The following is a 16,784-nucleotide window of genomic DNA, read 5'->3' as shown; positions in this document are numbered from 1 at the left end:
GCAGTTTGTTTGGTGTGGATAAAAGATTGGGTGACGTTATTGAATAAAAAACTTTTAACGTTGGAAGGTCACAGAAATAAATTTGGCTGGCATGCTTATATGTACTATGGGGAAAAAGGATGGTTTTTTCTCTCACCATTATATAAGAAACAACTTGCTAAATATTTGGATGAAGTATAAGAAATACGGCGATGAGAGACAACCACTATGGATAGTGCCTGCAGAAGTAATAAAAATAACAGCTGAGTTAGGAGAGGGAAAATGGATGTCATGCAATCAATTATTAAAAATACAAAGTGGTAAAGTAGAGTTGAAAACTGCTGAGGAGCTGAATTATAAGTATGATTTGGTTTCAAATGCAACAAATAAAGAGTTTGGTGGAAAGTGATCTTAAAACTGAAGGAATAAGACAAGAACAAATGGAAATGGAAAAAGTTCTGCTTGGAGACAATGAAAAATTAATTTCGAAAATTTATAAGTTACTTCTAAAATGGTCTACAGAAGATGAAGTAGTGAAATCTGAAATGATTAAATGGGTGATCAATGTAAATAAAGAAATACAGATGGATACATGGGAATATTTGTGGAAGAACTCTATGAAACTCTCAACATGTCAGAGTATCAAAGAAAATTGTTTAAAGATGATGTGCAGATGGTATATGATTCCTAAAAAATTGGCAAAGATGAACAATAAGATGCCAGACAGGCAGGACCAGAACCAGTGGGTTGAAATTAAATCAAAAGAGTTTCCAGCTCAACATTAGGAAGAACTTCCTGACATTTAGAGCAGTTCCTCACTGAAACAGGCTTCCTCGGGAGGTGGTGGGCTCTCCTTCCTTGGAGGTTTTTGAACAGAGGCTGCATGGCCATCTGACAGCAATGTAGATCCTGTGAATTTAGGGGGAGGTATTTGAGAGTTTCCTGCATTGTGCAGGGGGTTGGACTAGATGACCTTGGAGGTTCCTTCCAACTCTAGGATTCTATTTCATTTCCTTCCAATGGGGACCAAAAGCAGCTTATTTCGTTCTTCTCACCTGCGTTTTATCTTCAGGACAACCCTGCAAAGTTGGTTAAGCAGAGAGAGTGACTGGCCAAGGTCACCAAGCTAGATTTCATGGCCGGGTGGGGATTCAGAGTTGTTTCCCAAATTATAGTCCAAAACTCGAACCCTTGGGCAACCGGCAATTTTTCTGATTCCCTCCCCCCCCCCCCCCCATCCTGCTGAGGCAACTGAGCCTTGCTGGCACAGGGAATGCAGAAGTAACCCACCAGAAATAGACTTCATTCTCTAAATGAAAGAGGCCATCCTGTTCAGCTACTTCAATATTGCAAATCTGAGATAGACTCCGTGTACTTGGTGCATGTGGAGGCATTTATCCCTCTGCAGGGGAAGATGGGTATTACTCCTTCTCAGATAACCTTCTCATGCATAGTTTATATTTCTTCTTCACCCCATTTCATAAATGATATGGTTGGAGCTGATATCCTCCCAGGCTGATCATAATATGATCTGTATGCTCTTGGCCAGCTGACCTGTGAGCTCCCCCTTCCACAAAGTCACCTCCCCCCACCCCACATTGTTCCTCCCACTCAGGAGCTCCGTAGGCCTCAGAATTGGGGAGGGGAGGGCTCTTGCTAAGCTCCACAGGGGCTTCCTTTCTCCCTCTGGAATAGCCGTCTACCTCCCTGTCCCTCCCTCTCTGGCCTGTCTGTGAAGCCTGCTTTTTATTTCCCTCTCTGGTCTTACTCCCACCTCCTTTGTCTTGAGGAGCCAATCATCCACTGCTTCTCATTTGCCCAGTAGCTTCCAGAACCTGGATCTGGCCAGCCTGGCCTGTCTCCCTGGCTCTTCAATCATTTTCTGGCTGGCTCATGTAGATTCTCTTGTTTGGCCTTAGCCTGTTCCCTGGCACCCTTCTTTCCATCCAGTGGCCACGAACCAGGAAAGTATCCTGGTTCTGGGGCCTGGGTGGGGGGAGGTTGAGCCCGTACACGAGCCTATGCCCAGACAGGACCAAACCCTCTGATCCTGCCTGTTTCTTGAGGAAGGATGATCTTTCTTTCCAGAGCTCTATCGCTAATGAACTAGTCAGACAGATGCACCTACTATTTCACACATGATTTGAATGGTTCCACTTCATTACTCCTCATTTGAGAAGGCACTTGAAGCCACAGCACGGGGTCGGTTTCATAGCGAAGTCTTTCGCTTCAGGAAAGGCAGGCAGGAGTAATAGCACATTTCATAAAGCAAACAAAAACCCTGACGGGCCCATTTTAAAAAGTCAGATTCTGGTAGGAAACTGAAAAAGTTTACAACTTGTAAGCAGTTGGAGTTTTTGAAAGTTAGCAAAGCACCAAAAACCTTCGCTTGTATATTATGCATCCTTTAATCTGGGAGATCTTGTGTATTATTTTGAATACAGAAACAATGGTAGGCTACCGGTGAGAACTCTAATGAAATAACTAGTGCAAAGGAAATGTTGCATCCCTTAATCTTGGGGATTATGTGCAGAATATCACTAACTCAAGGTCAATTTACAGAGTTCTGACCTTCACATCAACTAATGTCTCTCTAAATTCTTCTGTCGGTCCCAATTTAAACTTGAATGTCTTGCAAGAGGTTTTTTCTGTGGGTAAAGGTAAAGGTAGTCCCCTTTGCAAGCACTAGTCGTTTCCAACTCTGGGGTGACGTTGCATCACGACATTTTCTCGGCAGACTTTTTATGGAGTGGTTTGCCATTTTCTTCCCCAGTCATCTACGCTCCCCCCCCCCTCAGCAAGCTGGGTACTCATTTTACCGACCTTAGAAGGATGGAAGACTGAGTCAACCTTGAGCTAGCTACCTGAACCCAGCTTCCACCGGGATCAAACTCATGTTGTGGGCAGAGGGCTTGGACTGCAGTACTGCAGCTTTACCACTCTGCGCCACGGGTACCAATTAAGGATACATTCTGGTTTTGTTAATCTGTTTCTTGACCATCAGGTGGCCAGCTTAGTTCAAACAAGGTTTGCTGGAACATAAGTACCCACCTGATGAAGCGAAGAAACAGATTAACAAAGCCCAAATGGCACCTAGAGAAAACCTGTTGCAAGACCGATCCAGAAGAGACAATAACAGAACACCTCCAGTGGTCAGATACAGCTCTCAACTCAAACCAGTTCAATGCATCATCATCGATTTACAACTAGATAATTAGTTTTCTTTCACAAGTACTGGGGGGCAAGCACAGATAGCCCCCAATTGCAAACAACTCCTTACCACAATAATTCATCTAATTTGAACAAGGATCATGGTACCAGAGTTTGCAGTAAACTCAGATGCCACCTTTGCTGCCATATAAACCCAGACAACACAATCACTGGACCTAGCAACATCTGCTATAGCAGATCAGCCTTATCCACATGTTCATCTTCTAATATTGTATATGCCATTAAATGCCAACAATGCCCTTCAGTTCTCTGCATAGGCAAACCAGTCAAACCCTACACCAAAGTGGCTGTTTTATTTCAAAGGCACTTCAAAAACAAACTAAAAAGGGAAATTATTGAGTTGCAAGTAGGGTGGCCAGACCGTCCCGGTCTCCCGGGACATTCCCGGTTCTGGCCACCTAATCCCGGCTCCCGGGCTGCCTATACCGGGACCATTAAAGGTCCCGGTTTAGGCAGCCCCGGAGCCGGTGGGCCGCGGGCGCCGGCGGGGAGTGAGGGAGGGAGCGTCCCTGCGCCTGCGCAGGGCCCCTGCGCACGCGCAGGGACACTCCCTCCCTCACTCGCCGCCTTCCCCGCCCGCGCGCGGGGCCCGGCGGCAGTGGTGGAGGCCTCTCCGTGGCCTCTGCTGGTCGCTGGAAGCCCTCCAGAGACTCTGGAGGGCCTCCAGCGACCAGCGGAGGCCGCGGAGAGGCCGCGGGGCACCCGGCGCTGGTCCCGGAAGGCCTTCCAGAGGCTCTGGAAGGCCTTCCGGGACCAGCGCCAGCCAGCGAAGGCTTCCCCGCGGCCTCCGCTGGTCCCTGGAGGCCCTCCAGAGTCTCTGGAGGGCCTCCAGGGACCAGCGGAGGCCGCGGGGCACCCGGCGCTGGTCCCGGAAGGCCTTCCAGAGGCTCTGGAAGGCCTTCCGGGACCAGCGCCGGCCAGCGAAGGCTTCCCCGCGGCCTCCGCTGGTCCCTGGAGGGCCTCCAGGGACCAGCGGAGGCCGCGGGGCACCCGGCGCTGGTCCCGGAAGGCCTTCCAGAGCCTCTGGAAGGCCTTCCGGGACCAGCGCCGGCCAGCGAAGGCTTCCCCGCGGCCTCCGCTGGTCCCTGGAGGCCCTCCAGAGTCTCTGGAGGGCCTCCAGGGACCAGCGGAGGCCGCGGGGAGGCCGCGGGGCACCCGGCGCTGGTCCCGGAAGGCCTTCCAGAGGCTCTGGAAGGCCTTCCGGGACCAGCGCCGGCCAGCGAAGGCTTCCCCGCGGCCTCCGCTGGTCCCTGGAGGCCCTCCAGAGTCTCTGGAGGGCCTCCAGGGACCAGCGGAGGCCGCGGGGAGGCCGCGGGGCACCCGGCGCTGGTCCCGGAAGGCCTTCCAGAGCCTCTGGAAGGCCTTCCGGGACCAGCGCCGGCCAGCGAAGGCTTCCCCGCGGCCTCCGCTGGTCCCTGGAGGCCCTCCAGAGTCTCTGGAGGGCCTCCAGGGACCAGCGGAGGCCGCGGGGAAGCCGCGGAGCACCCGGCGCTGGTCCCGGAAGGCCTTCCAGAGCCTCTGGAAGGCCTTCCGGGACCAGCGCCGGCCAGCGAAGGCTTCCCCGCGGCCTCCGCTGGTCCCTGGAAGCCCTCCAGAGTCTCTGGAGGGCCTCCAGGGACCAGCGGAGGCCGCGGGGAAGCCGCGGAGCACCCGGCGCTGGTCCCGGAAGGCCTTCCAGAGCCTCTGGAAGGCCTTCCGGGACCAGCGCCGGCCAGCGAAGGCCTCCCCGCGGCCTCCGCTGGTCCCTGGAGGGCCTCCAGGGACCAGCGGAGGCCGCGGGGAAGCCGCGGAGCAGCCGGCGCTGGTCCCTGGTGGCCTCCAGAGGCCAGCGCCGGCAGCTCCCTCCCTCCCTCGCCGCGAGGCCGCCGCCGCAGGACTCCCCGCCGCCGCCGCTGGATGCCGCCCTGGAATCAGGTAAGGGGGCCGAAAGCGGGGGGGGGCGGGGGGCGGCCTTCCTTTCTTCCCTTCCTCCTCCCTCCCTCCCTTCCTTCCTTCCCTCCCTCCTCCCTCCCTCCCTTCCTTCCTTCCTTCCTTCCCTCCCTCCCTCCCTCCCTCCTCCCTTCCTTCCTTTCTTCCTTCCCTCCCTTCCTTCCCTCACTCCCTTCCCTTCCTTCCTTCCCTCCCTCCTCCCTTCCTTCCTTTCTTCCTTCCTTCCCTCCCTCCCTCCCCCCTTCCTTCCTTCCTTCCCTCCCTCCCTCCCCCTTCCTTCCTTCCTTCCTTCCTTCCTTCCTTCCTTCCTTCCTTCCTTCCTTCCTTCCTTCCCTCCCTCCCTTCCCTTCCTTCCTTCCCTCCCTCCTCCCTTCCTTCCTTCCTTCCTTCCTTCCTTCCCTCCCTCCCTCCCCCCTCCCTTCCTTCCTTCCCTCCCTCCCTCCCCCTTCCTTCCTTCCTTCCTTCCTTCCTTCCTTCCTTCCTTCCTTCCTTTCTTCCTTCCTTCCTTCCTTCCTTCCTTCCTTCCTTCCTTCCTTCCTTCCTTCCTTCCTTCCTTCCTTCCTTCCTTCCCTCCCTCCCTTCCCTTCCTTCCTTCCCTCCCTCCTCCCTTCCTTCCTTTCTTCCTTCCTTCCTTCCTTCCCTCCCTTCCTTCCCTCACTCCCTTCCCTTCCTTCCTTCCCTCCCTCCTCCCTTCCTTCCCTCCCTCCCTCCCCCCTTCCTTCCCTCCCTCCCTCCCTCCCCCTTCCTTCCTTCCTTCCTTCCTTCCTTCCTTCCTTCCTTCCTTCCTTCCTTCCTTCCTTCCTTCCTCCCTTCCTCCCTTCCTCCCTTCCCTTCCCTTCCCTTCCCCCTTATGTTCTTATGTGACACAGAGTGTTGGACTGGAGGGGCCACTGGCCTGATCCAACAGGGCTTCTCTTATGTTCTTATGTGACACAGAGTGTTGGACTGGAGGGGCCACTGGCCTGATGCAACAGGGCTTCTCTTATATTTTTATGTGACACAGAGTGTTGGACTGGAGGGGCCACTGGCCTGATCCAACAGGGCTTCTCTTATGTTCTTATGTGACGCAGAGTGTTGGACTGGATGGGCCACTGGCCTGATCCAACAGGGCTTCTCTTATGTTCTTATGTGACGCAGAGTGTTGGACTGGATGGGCCACTGGCCTGATCCAACAGGGCTTCTCTTATGTTCTTATGTGACGCAGAGTGTTGGACTGGATGGGCCACTGGCCTGATCCAACAGGGCTTCTCTTATGTTCTTATGTGACGCAGAGTGTTGGACTGGATGGGCCACTGGCCTGATCCAACAGGGCTTCTCTTATGTTCTTATGTGACGCAGAGTGTTGGACTGGATGGGCCACTGGCCTGATCCAACAGGGCTTCTGTTATGTTCTTATGTGACGCAGAGTGTTGGACTGGATGGGCCATTGGCCTGATCCAACATGGCTTCTCTTATGTTCTTATGTGACAATACTGACTTTGGTGGACCCAAGCATTGATTCAGTGTAAGGGAGCTTTGTGTTTGTGACTGGAGTGGACAATACTGACTTTGGTGGACCCAAGCACTGATTCAGTGTAAGGGAGCTTTGTGTTTGTGTCTTCTGGTGCAATTTTGTTCTCAGATCCTGTATTTACTTCATCAGTATATGGGATAAGGCACTTTCTCAACTGTGCTGCATAATGCAGCCTATTTATTTTGTCCTGTTTGCTCTGTTGGCTCTATCTGCGCCACCTTCATCACTTTCGGGGTGCGGATCCCCCAGTGTGGTGGTCTCCCGACTCCCTCCGCCGGCTGTTTCTGATAGCCCTGCGCCCCCTCTTTCATTTGATATGTGTCCCGTGCGGGTGCCACCCTCCCGCCGGGAGATGCCGCAAAATGAGCCCCCTTGAGGCTTATGGCGGCAGGGCTCGGGGGAAGCGAGCTAGACTGCTGTTCTTTTGAGGGGTTATAGAGTGTTTCGAGCCCGTCCCTGTGGCATCGGTCCCATCATTGTAGGGCCCAGGGGGCCGGCGCAGCGGCCTGCTGAAGCAGCCTGTCGGTCACTTCCGGGTTCCTGTCCTGCATCTCGACCTGTGTTATTAGTGACAGGCTGCTTCGGCGGGCCGCTGCGCCGGCCCCCTGGGTCCCCCTGGGACAGCCCTTCAAGAGTTGGAAGGGACCTCTAGGGTCATCTAGTCCAACCCCCTGAACAATGCAGGAAACTCACAAATGCCTCCCCCTAAATTCACAGGATCTGCATTGCTGTCAGATGGCCATCTAGCCTCTGTTTAAAAACCTCCAAGGAAGGAGCCCACCACCTCCCGAGGAAGCCTGTTCCACTGAGGAATCGCTCTAACGGTCAGGAAGTTCTTCCTAATGTTGAGCCAGAAACTCTTTTGATTTAATTTCAATCCATTGGTTCTGGTCCTACCTTCCGGGGCCACAGAAAACAATTCCACCCCATCCTCTATAGGACAGCCCTTCAAGTACTTGAAGATGGTGATCAGATCACCTCTCAGCCGCTTCCTCTCCAGGCTAAACATCCCCAGCTGCTTCAACCTTTCTTCATAGGACTTGGTCTCCAGACCCCTCACCATCTTCGTCGCCCTCCTCTGGACCCATTCCAGCTTGTCTATATCCTTCTTAAAATGTGGTGACCAAAACTGAACACAATATTCCAGGTGAAGTCTTACCATAGCAGAGTAAAGCGATACATCACGTGATCTGGACACTATACTTCTGTTGATGCAGCCCAAAATTGCATTTGCCTTTTTAGCCACCACATCACATTGTTGACACATGTTCAGCGTATGATCCACTAAGACCCCTAGATCTTTTTCGCACATATTACTGCTAAGACAAGTCTCCCCCATTCTATAACCATGCATTGGATTTTTCCTACCTAAATGCAGAACTTTACATTTATCCCTGTTAAAATTCATTTTATTGATTTTAGTCCAGTTTTCCAGCCTGTCAAGGTCATCCTGTATCCTGTTTCTGTCTTCTTCTGTGTTTGCAACCCCTCCCAATTTAGTATCATCTGCAAATTTAATAAGCATTCCCTCTATTCCTTCATCCAAATCATTTATGAAGATGTTGAACAAAACAGGTCGCAGGACAGATCCTTGAGGCACTCCACTTGTCACTCCTCTCCAAGAGGATGAGGAACCATTCACAAGCACTCTTTGGGTGCAATCTGTCAACCATTAACAGATCTACCTAACGGCAACAGGATCCAAACCACATTTTACCAACTTGTCAACAAGGAGAGTATGTGGAATTTTGTCAAAAGCGTTACTGAAATCAAGATAAACTATATCTGCAGCATTCTCCCAATCCAGCAAGGGAGTCACTTTCTCAGAAAAAAGAGATCAGGTTAGTCTGACATGACTTGTTCTCGAGAAAACCATGCTGGCTCTTAGTAATCACATCCATTCTTTCTAAATGTTCCAGGACCAACTGTTTGATGATTTGTTCTAAAACTTTTCCAGGTATAGACGTCAAGCCGACGGGTCAATAGTTACCTGGATCCTGTTTTTCTCCCCTACCTCCAATCTTCCGGCACCTCTCCTGTTCTCCAAGAATTCTCAAAAATAATAGCCAGAGGCTCAGAAATTACATCCGCAAGCTCTTTTAGAAATCTGGCGCTGAGGACTTAGTTTCATTTAAAGAAACTAGGTGTTTATGTACTACCCCTACGCTGATCCTAGGTTGGAACTTCATACCCTCCTTATATGTTCTGTTTTTGCCATGTTGAGCACCGTTTCCCTCAGAAGAGAAGACTGAGGAAAAGTAGGAATTGAGCAGTTCCGCCCTCTCTTCATTACCTGTTACAATTTCACTTTCTTGCCCTCGCCATGGGCCTTGCTCTTTTTCTTACTCTGAACATAAGAAAAGAACCCTTTTTTGTTGTTTTTAGCATCTTTGGCCAGCCTAAGCTCATACTGAGCTTTAGCTTTCCTGACTTTTTCCCTACAAGCATTGGTGATTTGTTGATATTCATCCTTGGTTATAAGGCCCTCCTTCCAATTCCTAAAAGAGTCTTTTATTTCTGAAGTCTTTAGAGAGCTGTTTATGGAGCCACTTCGGCTTCTTTAGGCTTTTTCCATTTTTTATTCTCATAGGAATCGTCTGTGATTGCTCTTTCAGTGTTTCGCTTTTAAGAAACTCCCACCCCTCCTGAACCCCCTTCCTTTTAAGTATTTCTGACCATGGGATTTTACCCAGCATAGTTCTAAGTGTATGGAAGTTTGCCTTTCTGAAGTCCAACCTATAAGTCTGGCGACGTATAGCTTTTCGCTTCCCTAAATTCCAAAATCACACGGTCACTACTGCCCTGGGTGCCCACTATTTCCACTTCTTCAATCAATTCTTCCTTGTTGGCGAGAATCAAATCCAAGATAGCAGATCCCCTTGTTTCCTTCTTCACTTTCTGGAAAAGGAAGTTGTCAGCAAGACAAGTCAGGATTCTATTTGACTTTTCATTTTTAGCAGAGTTGGACTTCCAACAAATGTCCGGGTAATTGAAATCTCCCATGATCACTGTATCCCTTCTCTTGGAGAACTTTGCAGTCTGCTGTAGAAGTATCTCATCCAAGTCCTCTGCCTGACTTGGTGGTCTATAGCAGACCCCCACAATTATGTGTGGGGAACTTCCTTCCCTCCACCAGGGCCAGATCTACATATTTTTTGAGTGGGGGCAAAACCAAAAAATGGCGCCCCCATTCAAAAAATGGGAGGCAGGCGATCTGCCTCCCCCTCCCCATTTAAAAACCTCAGTGGGGTATTTAAAATGGGGAGGGAAGCCGCGGACCTGCCTTTGCCGCCTCCCCACCTTGCAGGGAGATGGCAAACGCAGGCAGTCTGACTCCCTGAAAGAGCTCTCACAGAAGCTGCCCTTTGAGGGACACCTCTGTGAGAGCTATGGCTGACCCAAGGCTATTTCAGCAGCTGCAAGTGGAGGAGTGAAGAATCAAACCCAGTTCTCCCAGATAAGAGCCCATGCACTTAACCACTACACCAAAGTGGCTCTCAGATATACAGAGGTGGTTTGCCATTGCCTGCCTGTGTCTAGCAGCCCTGGACTTCCTTGGTGGTCTCCCACCCAAGCACCAACCAGGACCAACTCCGCATAGCTTCTGCGATCTCACAAGATAGGGTTAGCCCGGGCCGTCTTGTAGGTCACACATCTGAGTGAGCATGGTTCAGAGCCTGCTGCTGCCTTCGGCCTTCTGTAATGCCTCTGGTGATTTTTTTTTTCTTTTCTCCAATTTTATTACCATTAGAACATGACTGCCGATATTATGTCTGTCTTGACCTGGATGGCCCAGGCTGGTCTGATCTTTTCAGCTGTCAGAAGCTCAGCAGGGTCAACCCTGGCTAGTACTCGGATGGGAGACCTCCAAGAAATAACAAGGTTTTGATGTGGAAGCAGAACATCTGATTGTCTCTTGCCTTGAAAACCCCGCAGGGTCACCATAAGTCAGCTGTGACTTGATGGATTAAAATATTTAACCAATCCTGATAGCTTCCATCTTTTTCAGTAACTCCAAAACCCAGAATGTTCAAGTTGCTGCATCTTACTGGTGCTCCCCTTTTTGACTTGGAGCACATCCATACATTTTATGGTCTACAAAGTATTTAAACCTGTATAACAACTGGGTTTAGGGCAAATAAATCAGCGTGAGAAGTTTATGGATAATAACAGTATGTGACTTTTGAGTGAATCTTCAGAGGGGTTTTTTTTGGGGGGGGGGGTGGACTGTAAAACTGCTTGTTTTGTTGGCAGCCCTCAAACAAAATGAGTCTCTTTTTCTAGAGTGCTGGTACAGAGACGGGGAGTGAGAATAAAATGGTGCCCACAGATTCCAACATGGGGCCAACAGAGACTTCTGTCAAACCATTACCTTTCAAGGCACCTAGCTTCACCGTAAGTATCCATGTGTTCAGATAATACTAAGACTTTGTTTATTGCATTGTGAGTCTTTGGCCTTTTCAGGCCTGAGGCCTACCTTTTAGCCCCTCAACAAGAGACCCACTATAAACTGAAGACTACAGAATAGTGAGAGAAAGAAGAGGCAGTAAGACCCACCCACCCATACCGGTCTTACTCTCTTTCTTGCTCTCACTCTTCTGTAGTCTTCAGTTTACACTGTTTCAGCCAAGAGGTTCTTAAGCTCTGTGGCCACCATTCTCTTTGTCTCCTCATTAAGACATGGCACAATTCTGGTTTATAATTTTTCAGATCACCCAGAAACAACTTCATAAAGTGGAATCTGACAACTGCTTCTTTTAAAGGTCAGGGCCATGAAAGCTCGTACCCCCCCCCCCCCCAAAAAAAACCCTTGTTGGTCTCTAAGGTGCTCCTGGACTCCAGTCTAGCTCTTCTACTGCAGACTAGGAACGTGCACAAACCGAACCACGAATCATGATTTGTGCTAAAAATGGCCGATTCGTGGTTCATTCTGAACTGGATCATCTGATCCTGCTGAACACAAAACAAATGGCTCTTTTTTCTTGGCATGTTGTTTGATTCATGTTGTTTCATTTTTCCAGACAGCCTGGTGCCAATGTGCACTTCTGGTCATTTTGCAGCCTGCACTTACGGCCAGTTTCCATGGAAACTGACTAGACGCTGCAGCTCCACTTTCCCCCACTCCTGCATTTCTCATCAGTTTCCACTGAAACTGACTAGATGCTGCAGCTCCACTCTCCCTGGCCCCCTGTGGCTTCTGGTCAGTTTCACAGGAAACGGAACACAAGTGCAGGGGCTGGGAGAGCGGAGCTGCAGTGTCTAGTCAATTTCCAAGTTTCCTGGGGGTGAAGCCGACCAGAAGTTGCAGAGTGGCTTCCCTTTCTTTCCCAGCTCCCAGGAGAGCAATTTACTGAGGGCACCTGCTTTGAGGGGGTGCAGCTCAGCTCCCTGAAATCCAATTTGCACCAAACTTGGAAGCAGGTAGAGGAGAGTCTGCTGAAGCGTTTGCTGCAAGTTCGGCACCTCTAGCCCACTTGGGGGCTGTTCGATGCCTTCCCAAATGGAATGAAAAAATGCAAAATGAACCACTGATTCAGGCAACCCAGTGAACCACGGAACAAATTGAACCACCATTTTCGTGTTCTGTGCCCATCTCTACTGCAGACCAACATGGCTGGCTTTTGAAACTGAGCTCCCAGAAGGCACTCTGGAGCTTTCGGATGCTCTCACTCTGCTAATGTTCTGCAAGGAGATAAAACTATATCTGTTTTAGGGTCAAGAGCTGAATCCCATAGGAAAACTTTTGCTAATGGAAGGGGGGATGATTTTTTGCTATAGATCACTGGTCCCCCCCCCTCACCCACATCAAGCCTGCTTGTCCTGGGGGTTCCGTGTCCCCTGGGAACAACAGTGTCAAAAATACATTGTCTTTAGAAGTTAGCTGAGTTGGTCTGCAGCAGAACTGTCCAGTAGGACCTTTGAGACCAACAAGATTTTGGGGATTATGAGCTTGCAAATCAAAGCTCCCTTTGTCAGACTCCCTAAAATCTGTTCATAAACACCCCCACTAAATCTTGTTGGTCTCTGGGGTGTTGCTGGGCTCAGATCTAGTTGTCTGTTTTCATCTTTGAGGGAGAAGAAAAATACGCTTACAAGAAAAGTTATGCTGGCTGAAATAATCCCCCCCACCCCAATATGTTTGCCCCAATCCAGCTAGCAAGAATACGCATGCAGATACAAGTTTTTCATGGGCATTCTGAGCTTGATGGAGAATCATGTGTATAAATGGGTATTTTCTTCTACCCATTGGGGCTCATGTGCCTGGACAGAAAATTGACCCCCCCCCCCCCAAAAAAAGACCATCCGCTGCTAAGGAAGGGAAGCGAGCTGGATTGAGTTCCTACTTCTCCCCCTAGCGCTATATATGTGTGCTGCCCCTTTCATCCTTAATATGCTAGTAAAAAGAGAATGAGTAAAAGGGGGGCTTTTCAGCTGCTGTAAGTTGGGCAAACTGCACAGATGGGCTGGCCTTGCAGTCACTGAATGGAATGTTGACTTCATGGTGCTGGTGATAACCATTAAAGACCGCCTCCTTCCAGATGTCCCTGTGCTTGACCCACATTCATTAGGAGATCTCCAGGAGCCCCTGCAAGACCTGCCTGTTTGCCAGGGCTTTTGAGGCATCTTTTAAGGGAGGCTGAGATTTGAGGTTTGTTATTTTTGTTTTTAAACTGAAAATGGTTTTTAGAAGAAGATGATATTGGATTTATATCCCGCCCTCCACTCCGAAGAGTCTCAGAGCGGCTCACAATCTCCTATACCTTCCTCCCCCACAACAGACACCCTGTGAGGTAGATGAAGATATTGGATTTATATCCCGCCCTCCACTCCGAAGAGTCTCAGAGCGGCTCACAATCTCCTTTACCTTCCTCCCCCACAACAGACACACTGTGAGGTAGATGAAGATATTGGATTTATATCCTGCCCTCCACTCCAAAGAGACTCAGAGCGGCTCACAATCTCCTTTCCCTTCCTCCCCCACAACAGACACCCTGTGAGGTAGATGAAGATATTGGATTTATATCCCGCCCTTCACTCCAAAGAGTCTCAGAGCGGCTCACAATCTCCTTTACCTTCCTCCCCCACAACAGACACACTGTGAGGTAGATGAAGATATTGGATTTATATCCTGCCCTCCACTCCAAAGAGACTCAGAGCGGCTCACAATCTCCTTTCCCTTCCTCCCCCACAACAGACACCCTGTGAGGTAGATGAAGATATTGGATTTATATCCCGCCCTCCACTCCAAAGAGTCTCAGAGCGGCTCACAATCTCCTTTCCCTTCCTCCCCCACAACAGACACTCTGTGAGGTAGATGAAGATATTGGATTTATATCCCGCCCTTCACTCCAAAGAGTCTCAGAGCGGCTCACAATCTCCTTTACCTTCCTCCCCCACAACAGACACCTTGTGAGGTGGGTGGGGCTGAGAGGGCTCTCACAGCAGCTGCCCTTTCAAGGACAACCTCTTCCAGAGCTATGGCTGACCCAAGGCCATTCCAGCAGCTGCAAGGGGAGGAGTGGGGAATCAAACCCGGTTCTCTTAGATAAGAGTCCGCATACTTAACCACTACACCAAACTGGCTCTGCACAGTCTATTTGTCTGTTATTGTACTCCACCTTGAACCAAGAAGAAAGGTGGGATATAAATGTTCTAATAAATACTAAAACGAAAGATTAATGTCTCAGTGGTCGCTGGAGTCCAGATGCACTGCCCTGACAGCCCACAGTGGCCAGGTAGGGACACAGGGACAGGGTTATTGTCAGACTGATGTGGCTGAAGTCTTGTTTGTGTCCCACATCTGTTGGGCAGAGGAGCAGGGCTCATGGGGGTGAGCCACACCAGAGGCTGCCTGGCTGTGTGGTGGTTTGGAAGTTTGCCCAGCATGGGATCAGGGCCGAGATGAGAAGCTAATCTGCCACAAACAGATTTATTGCGGTAAGGGAAGGCACAAGCCCCACACCTGGGTGGGCGGAGATCCCTCTCTCTTGTGGTCCTAGCAACCCTGGCCATTATGGACTGCATTTTCCACATTAAAACTACACGTCTGCCATTCATTCCTCTCAAACTGAGTCATGACACAGATAAAAAAAATTCCTCCTCTGTTGCATCTAAGAAAGAAAGGGCCAGCAGTCATTGAAGTAAATGCGTGGAATGGATTTTGCTATTGGTGCTGTGCACTGATTTTTTAAAATGCCCGATTCAATGCGCTTGTTTGCAAACACTCTCTCTCTCTCTCTCTTAAACAATTTTAGCACTCTGGTATTGGAGGAGCTGCTGCTGGAAAGAAGAACAGAACCTGGAAGAACCTGAAACAAATCCTTGTATCAGAAAGGGCATTGCCATGGCAACTCAATGATCCTAGTTGTAAGCTGCTTAGATGCTTTTCATGTCTTTATAAATAACAACTTTCTCAAAAAAAAAAAAAATCCAACAAACCAAGCAGTTTTCTTGTGCGAGAGAGATTGAGGCCACACAAGTTGGTCACTTTGGGATCAGGCAGATGCTCTTTGCCATCGAAAGATCCAGGGTCGGACTGGATTATTCATGCTGCTGCACAAGGCAGGAAATGGGGAAGCAAGTCAGAACCAGCCCTGTGTTATTTGGGACTTCTTTGCAGTGGCCTTTGTCTGGGCACCGTTCGTCATGATTGTATGTGAATTCGGTGTTCGTCTTGTCTCCTAAAGGCAGAACTGCTTTTTAAAAAGATGAGAGACAAATGCAGTGATGATAACAGTATCAGCAGGTGGTGTTTGTGACAGTAGAATAGAATCTCCAAGTGGTGAAGAAATCTGTATACTTTAGTACCAGGTGTTAGGGACCAGTAATCAGTTCCCAGAAACATCTGGTTAGATGCTGTTGGAAACTGTGTGAGAACACAGTTTGTCTGGCATTCTGGCAATACACATTGTTATACTATCGTATTAACCTGGAGGACATGCCGCTAATCTAGCGTCTGAACAGAGTCTTCAAATTAACGCATTTTGTCCGTCTCAGCGGTTGCATTTCAGCAGTCTGTCATGTCCTTGCGACCACATGTGTCAGTGGAAGTGATCTGCTGCCCCATGGCAGCACAGGTGTAGAATCTTTGCAAGACAATTTTGTTATCAATCTATGCCAGTTGTCATGGCTTCTTCTTAAGGAACTTTCCCCCTATTGATTTATCGTATTTGCTCAAAAGGATGATGACCCTGAATGTAACACAACACAAAAACCCCTAGAGAAGTTACACTTTGTTTTTGGTATCCGCTGAAGGAAGCTTTGATTCTCAGAAGCTCATACCCCCAAAGTCTTATTGGCCTGGAATTAAATGGAACAATTTTTGTTGTTGCTGGATGTAACTGTAACTTCTATGCAACTCTTAAGTTGACCCCTCTGTTTTTGGTGGCATAACTGAAAAAAAAATCCATTTGAATAACTACCAAAAAACTGTGCTGGATTGCCGAGAACTATGGAGCATTTTCTTTGGGAGACCCAGGGTGGAAACTTCACTGTGCTATGGAAGCTCACTAGGTAGTATCCCTGTCTGGATCTACGGTGCGGCCTTATTTGGAATACTGGGTATTGTTTTGTTCACCATATCTCAAAAAGGACATTGCAGGGCTGGAAAAAGTACAGAAAAGGACAACCAAGATGATTAGAGGGTTGGAGCATCTTCCCTATGAGGAAAGGCTGAAGCATATGGGATTTTTCATTTTAGAAAAGAAACAGCTAAGGGGAAACATGTTAGAGGTTTATAACATTGTGCATGCATGGAGTGGAGAGCCTTGACAAAGATAACTTTTTCTCCCATTCCCAAAATACTAGAACTTGAGGGCATCCAATAAAGCTGATGAGCAGTAGATTCAAGATGGACAAAACAAAATACTACTTTACACAGAGAGGGATTAAAATGTGGGATTTGCTGCCAGAGGATATAGTGATGGCTACAGCAATAAATAGCTTTAATGGGAAATTAGATAGATTCTTGGAGGATATCAGTGGCCACCAGCCATGGTGACTGAGGGGAACCTTCGTATTCTCAGAGTGAGGAGGCAACTTCAGGGGAAGGCCTCAGTCTCTATGCCCTTTTGTTGGGTATCCAGGGGAACTGGTTGGCCACTGTGTGAGACAGAATGCTGGATTAGGTGGA

The 16,784-nt window shown here is 49.3% G+C and overlaps 1 protein-coding gene across 1 annotated transcript in view; it reads left to right on the top strand.

Annotated features, from left to right (window-relative positions):
• Positions 1-16,784, top strand: part of INO80C (INO80 complex subunit C) — a 56,355-nt gene that overhangs the window by 23,956 nt on the left and 15,615 nt on the right. Inside the window, exons 2-3 of the mRNA XM_060248345.1 lie at positions 10,937-11,047; positions 14,908-15,019. Coding sequence (XP_060104328.1) covers positions 10,937-11,047; positions 14,908-15,019 — 223 coding nt within the window. The remainder of the gene's footprint in view (positions 1-10,936; positions 11,048-14,907; positions 15,020-16,784) is intronic.

This window comes from Heteronotia binoei, chromosome 10 (assembly GCF_032191835.1).
Source record: "Heteronotia binoei isolate CCM8104 ecotype False Entrance Well chromosome 10, APGP_CSIRO_Hbin_v1, whole genome shotgun sequence".
Lineage (NCBI taxonomy): Eukaryota > Metazoa > Chordata > Lepidosauria > Squamata > Gekkonidae > Heteronotia > Heteronotia binoei.
This window is presented reverse-complemented; position numbering and strand designations above follow the sequence as displayed.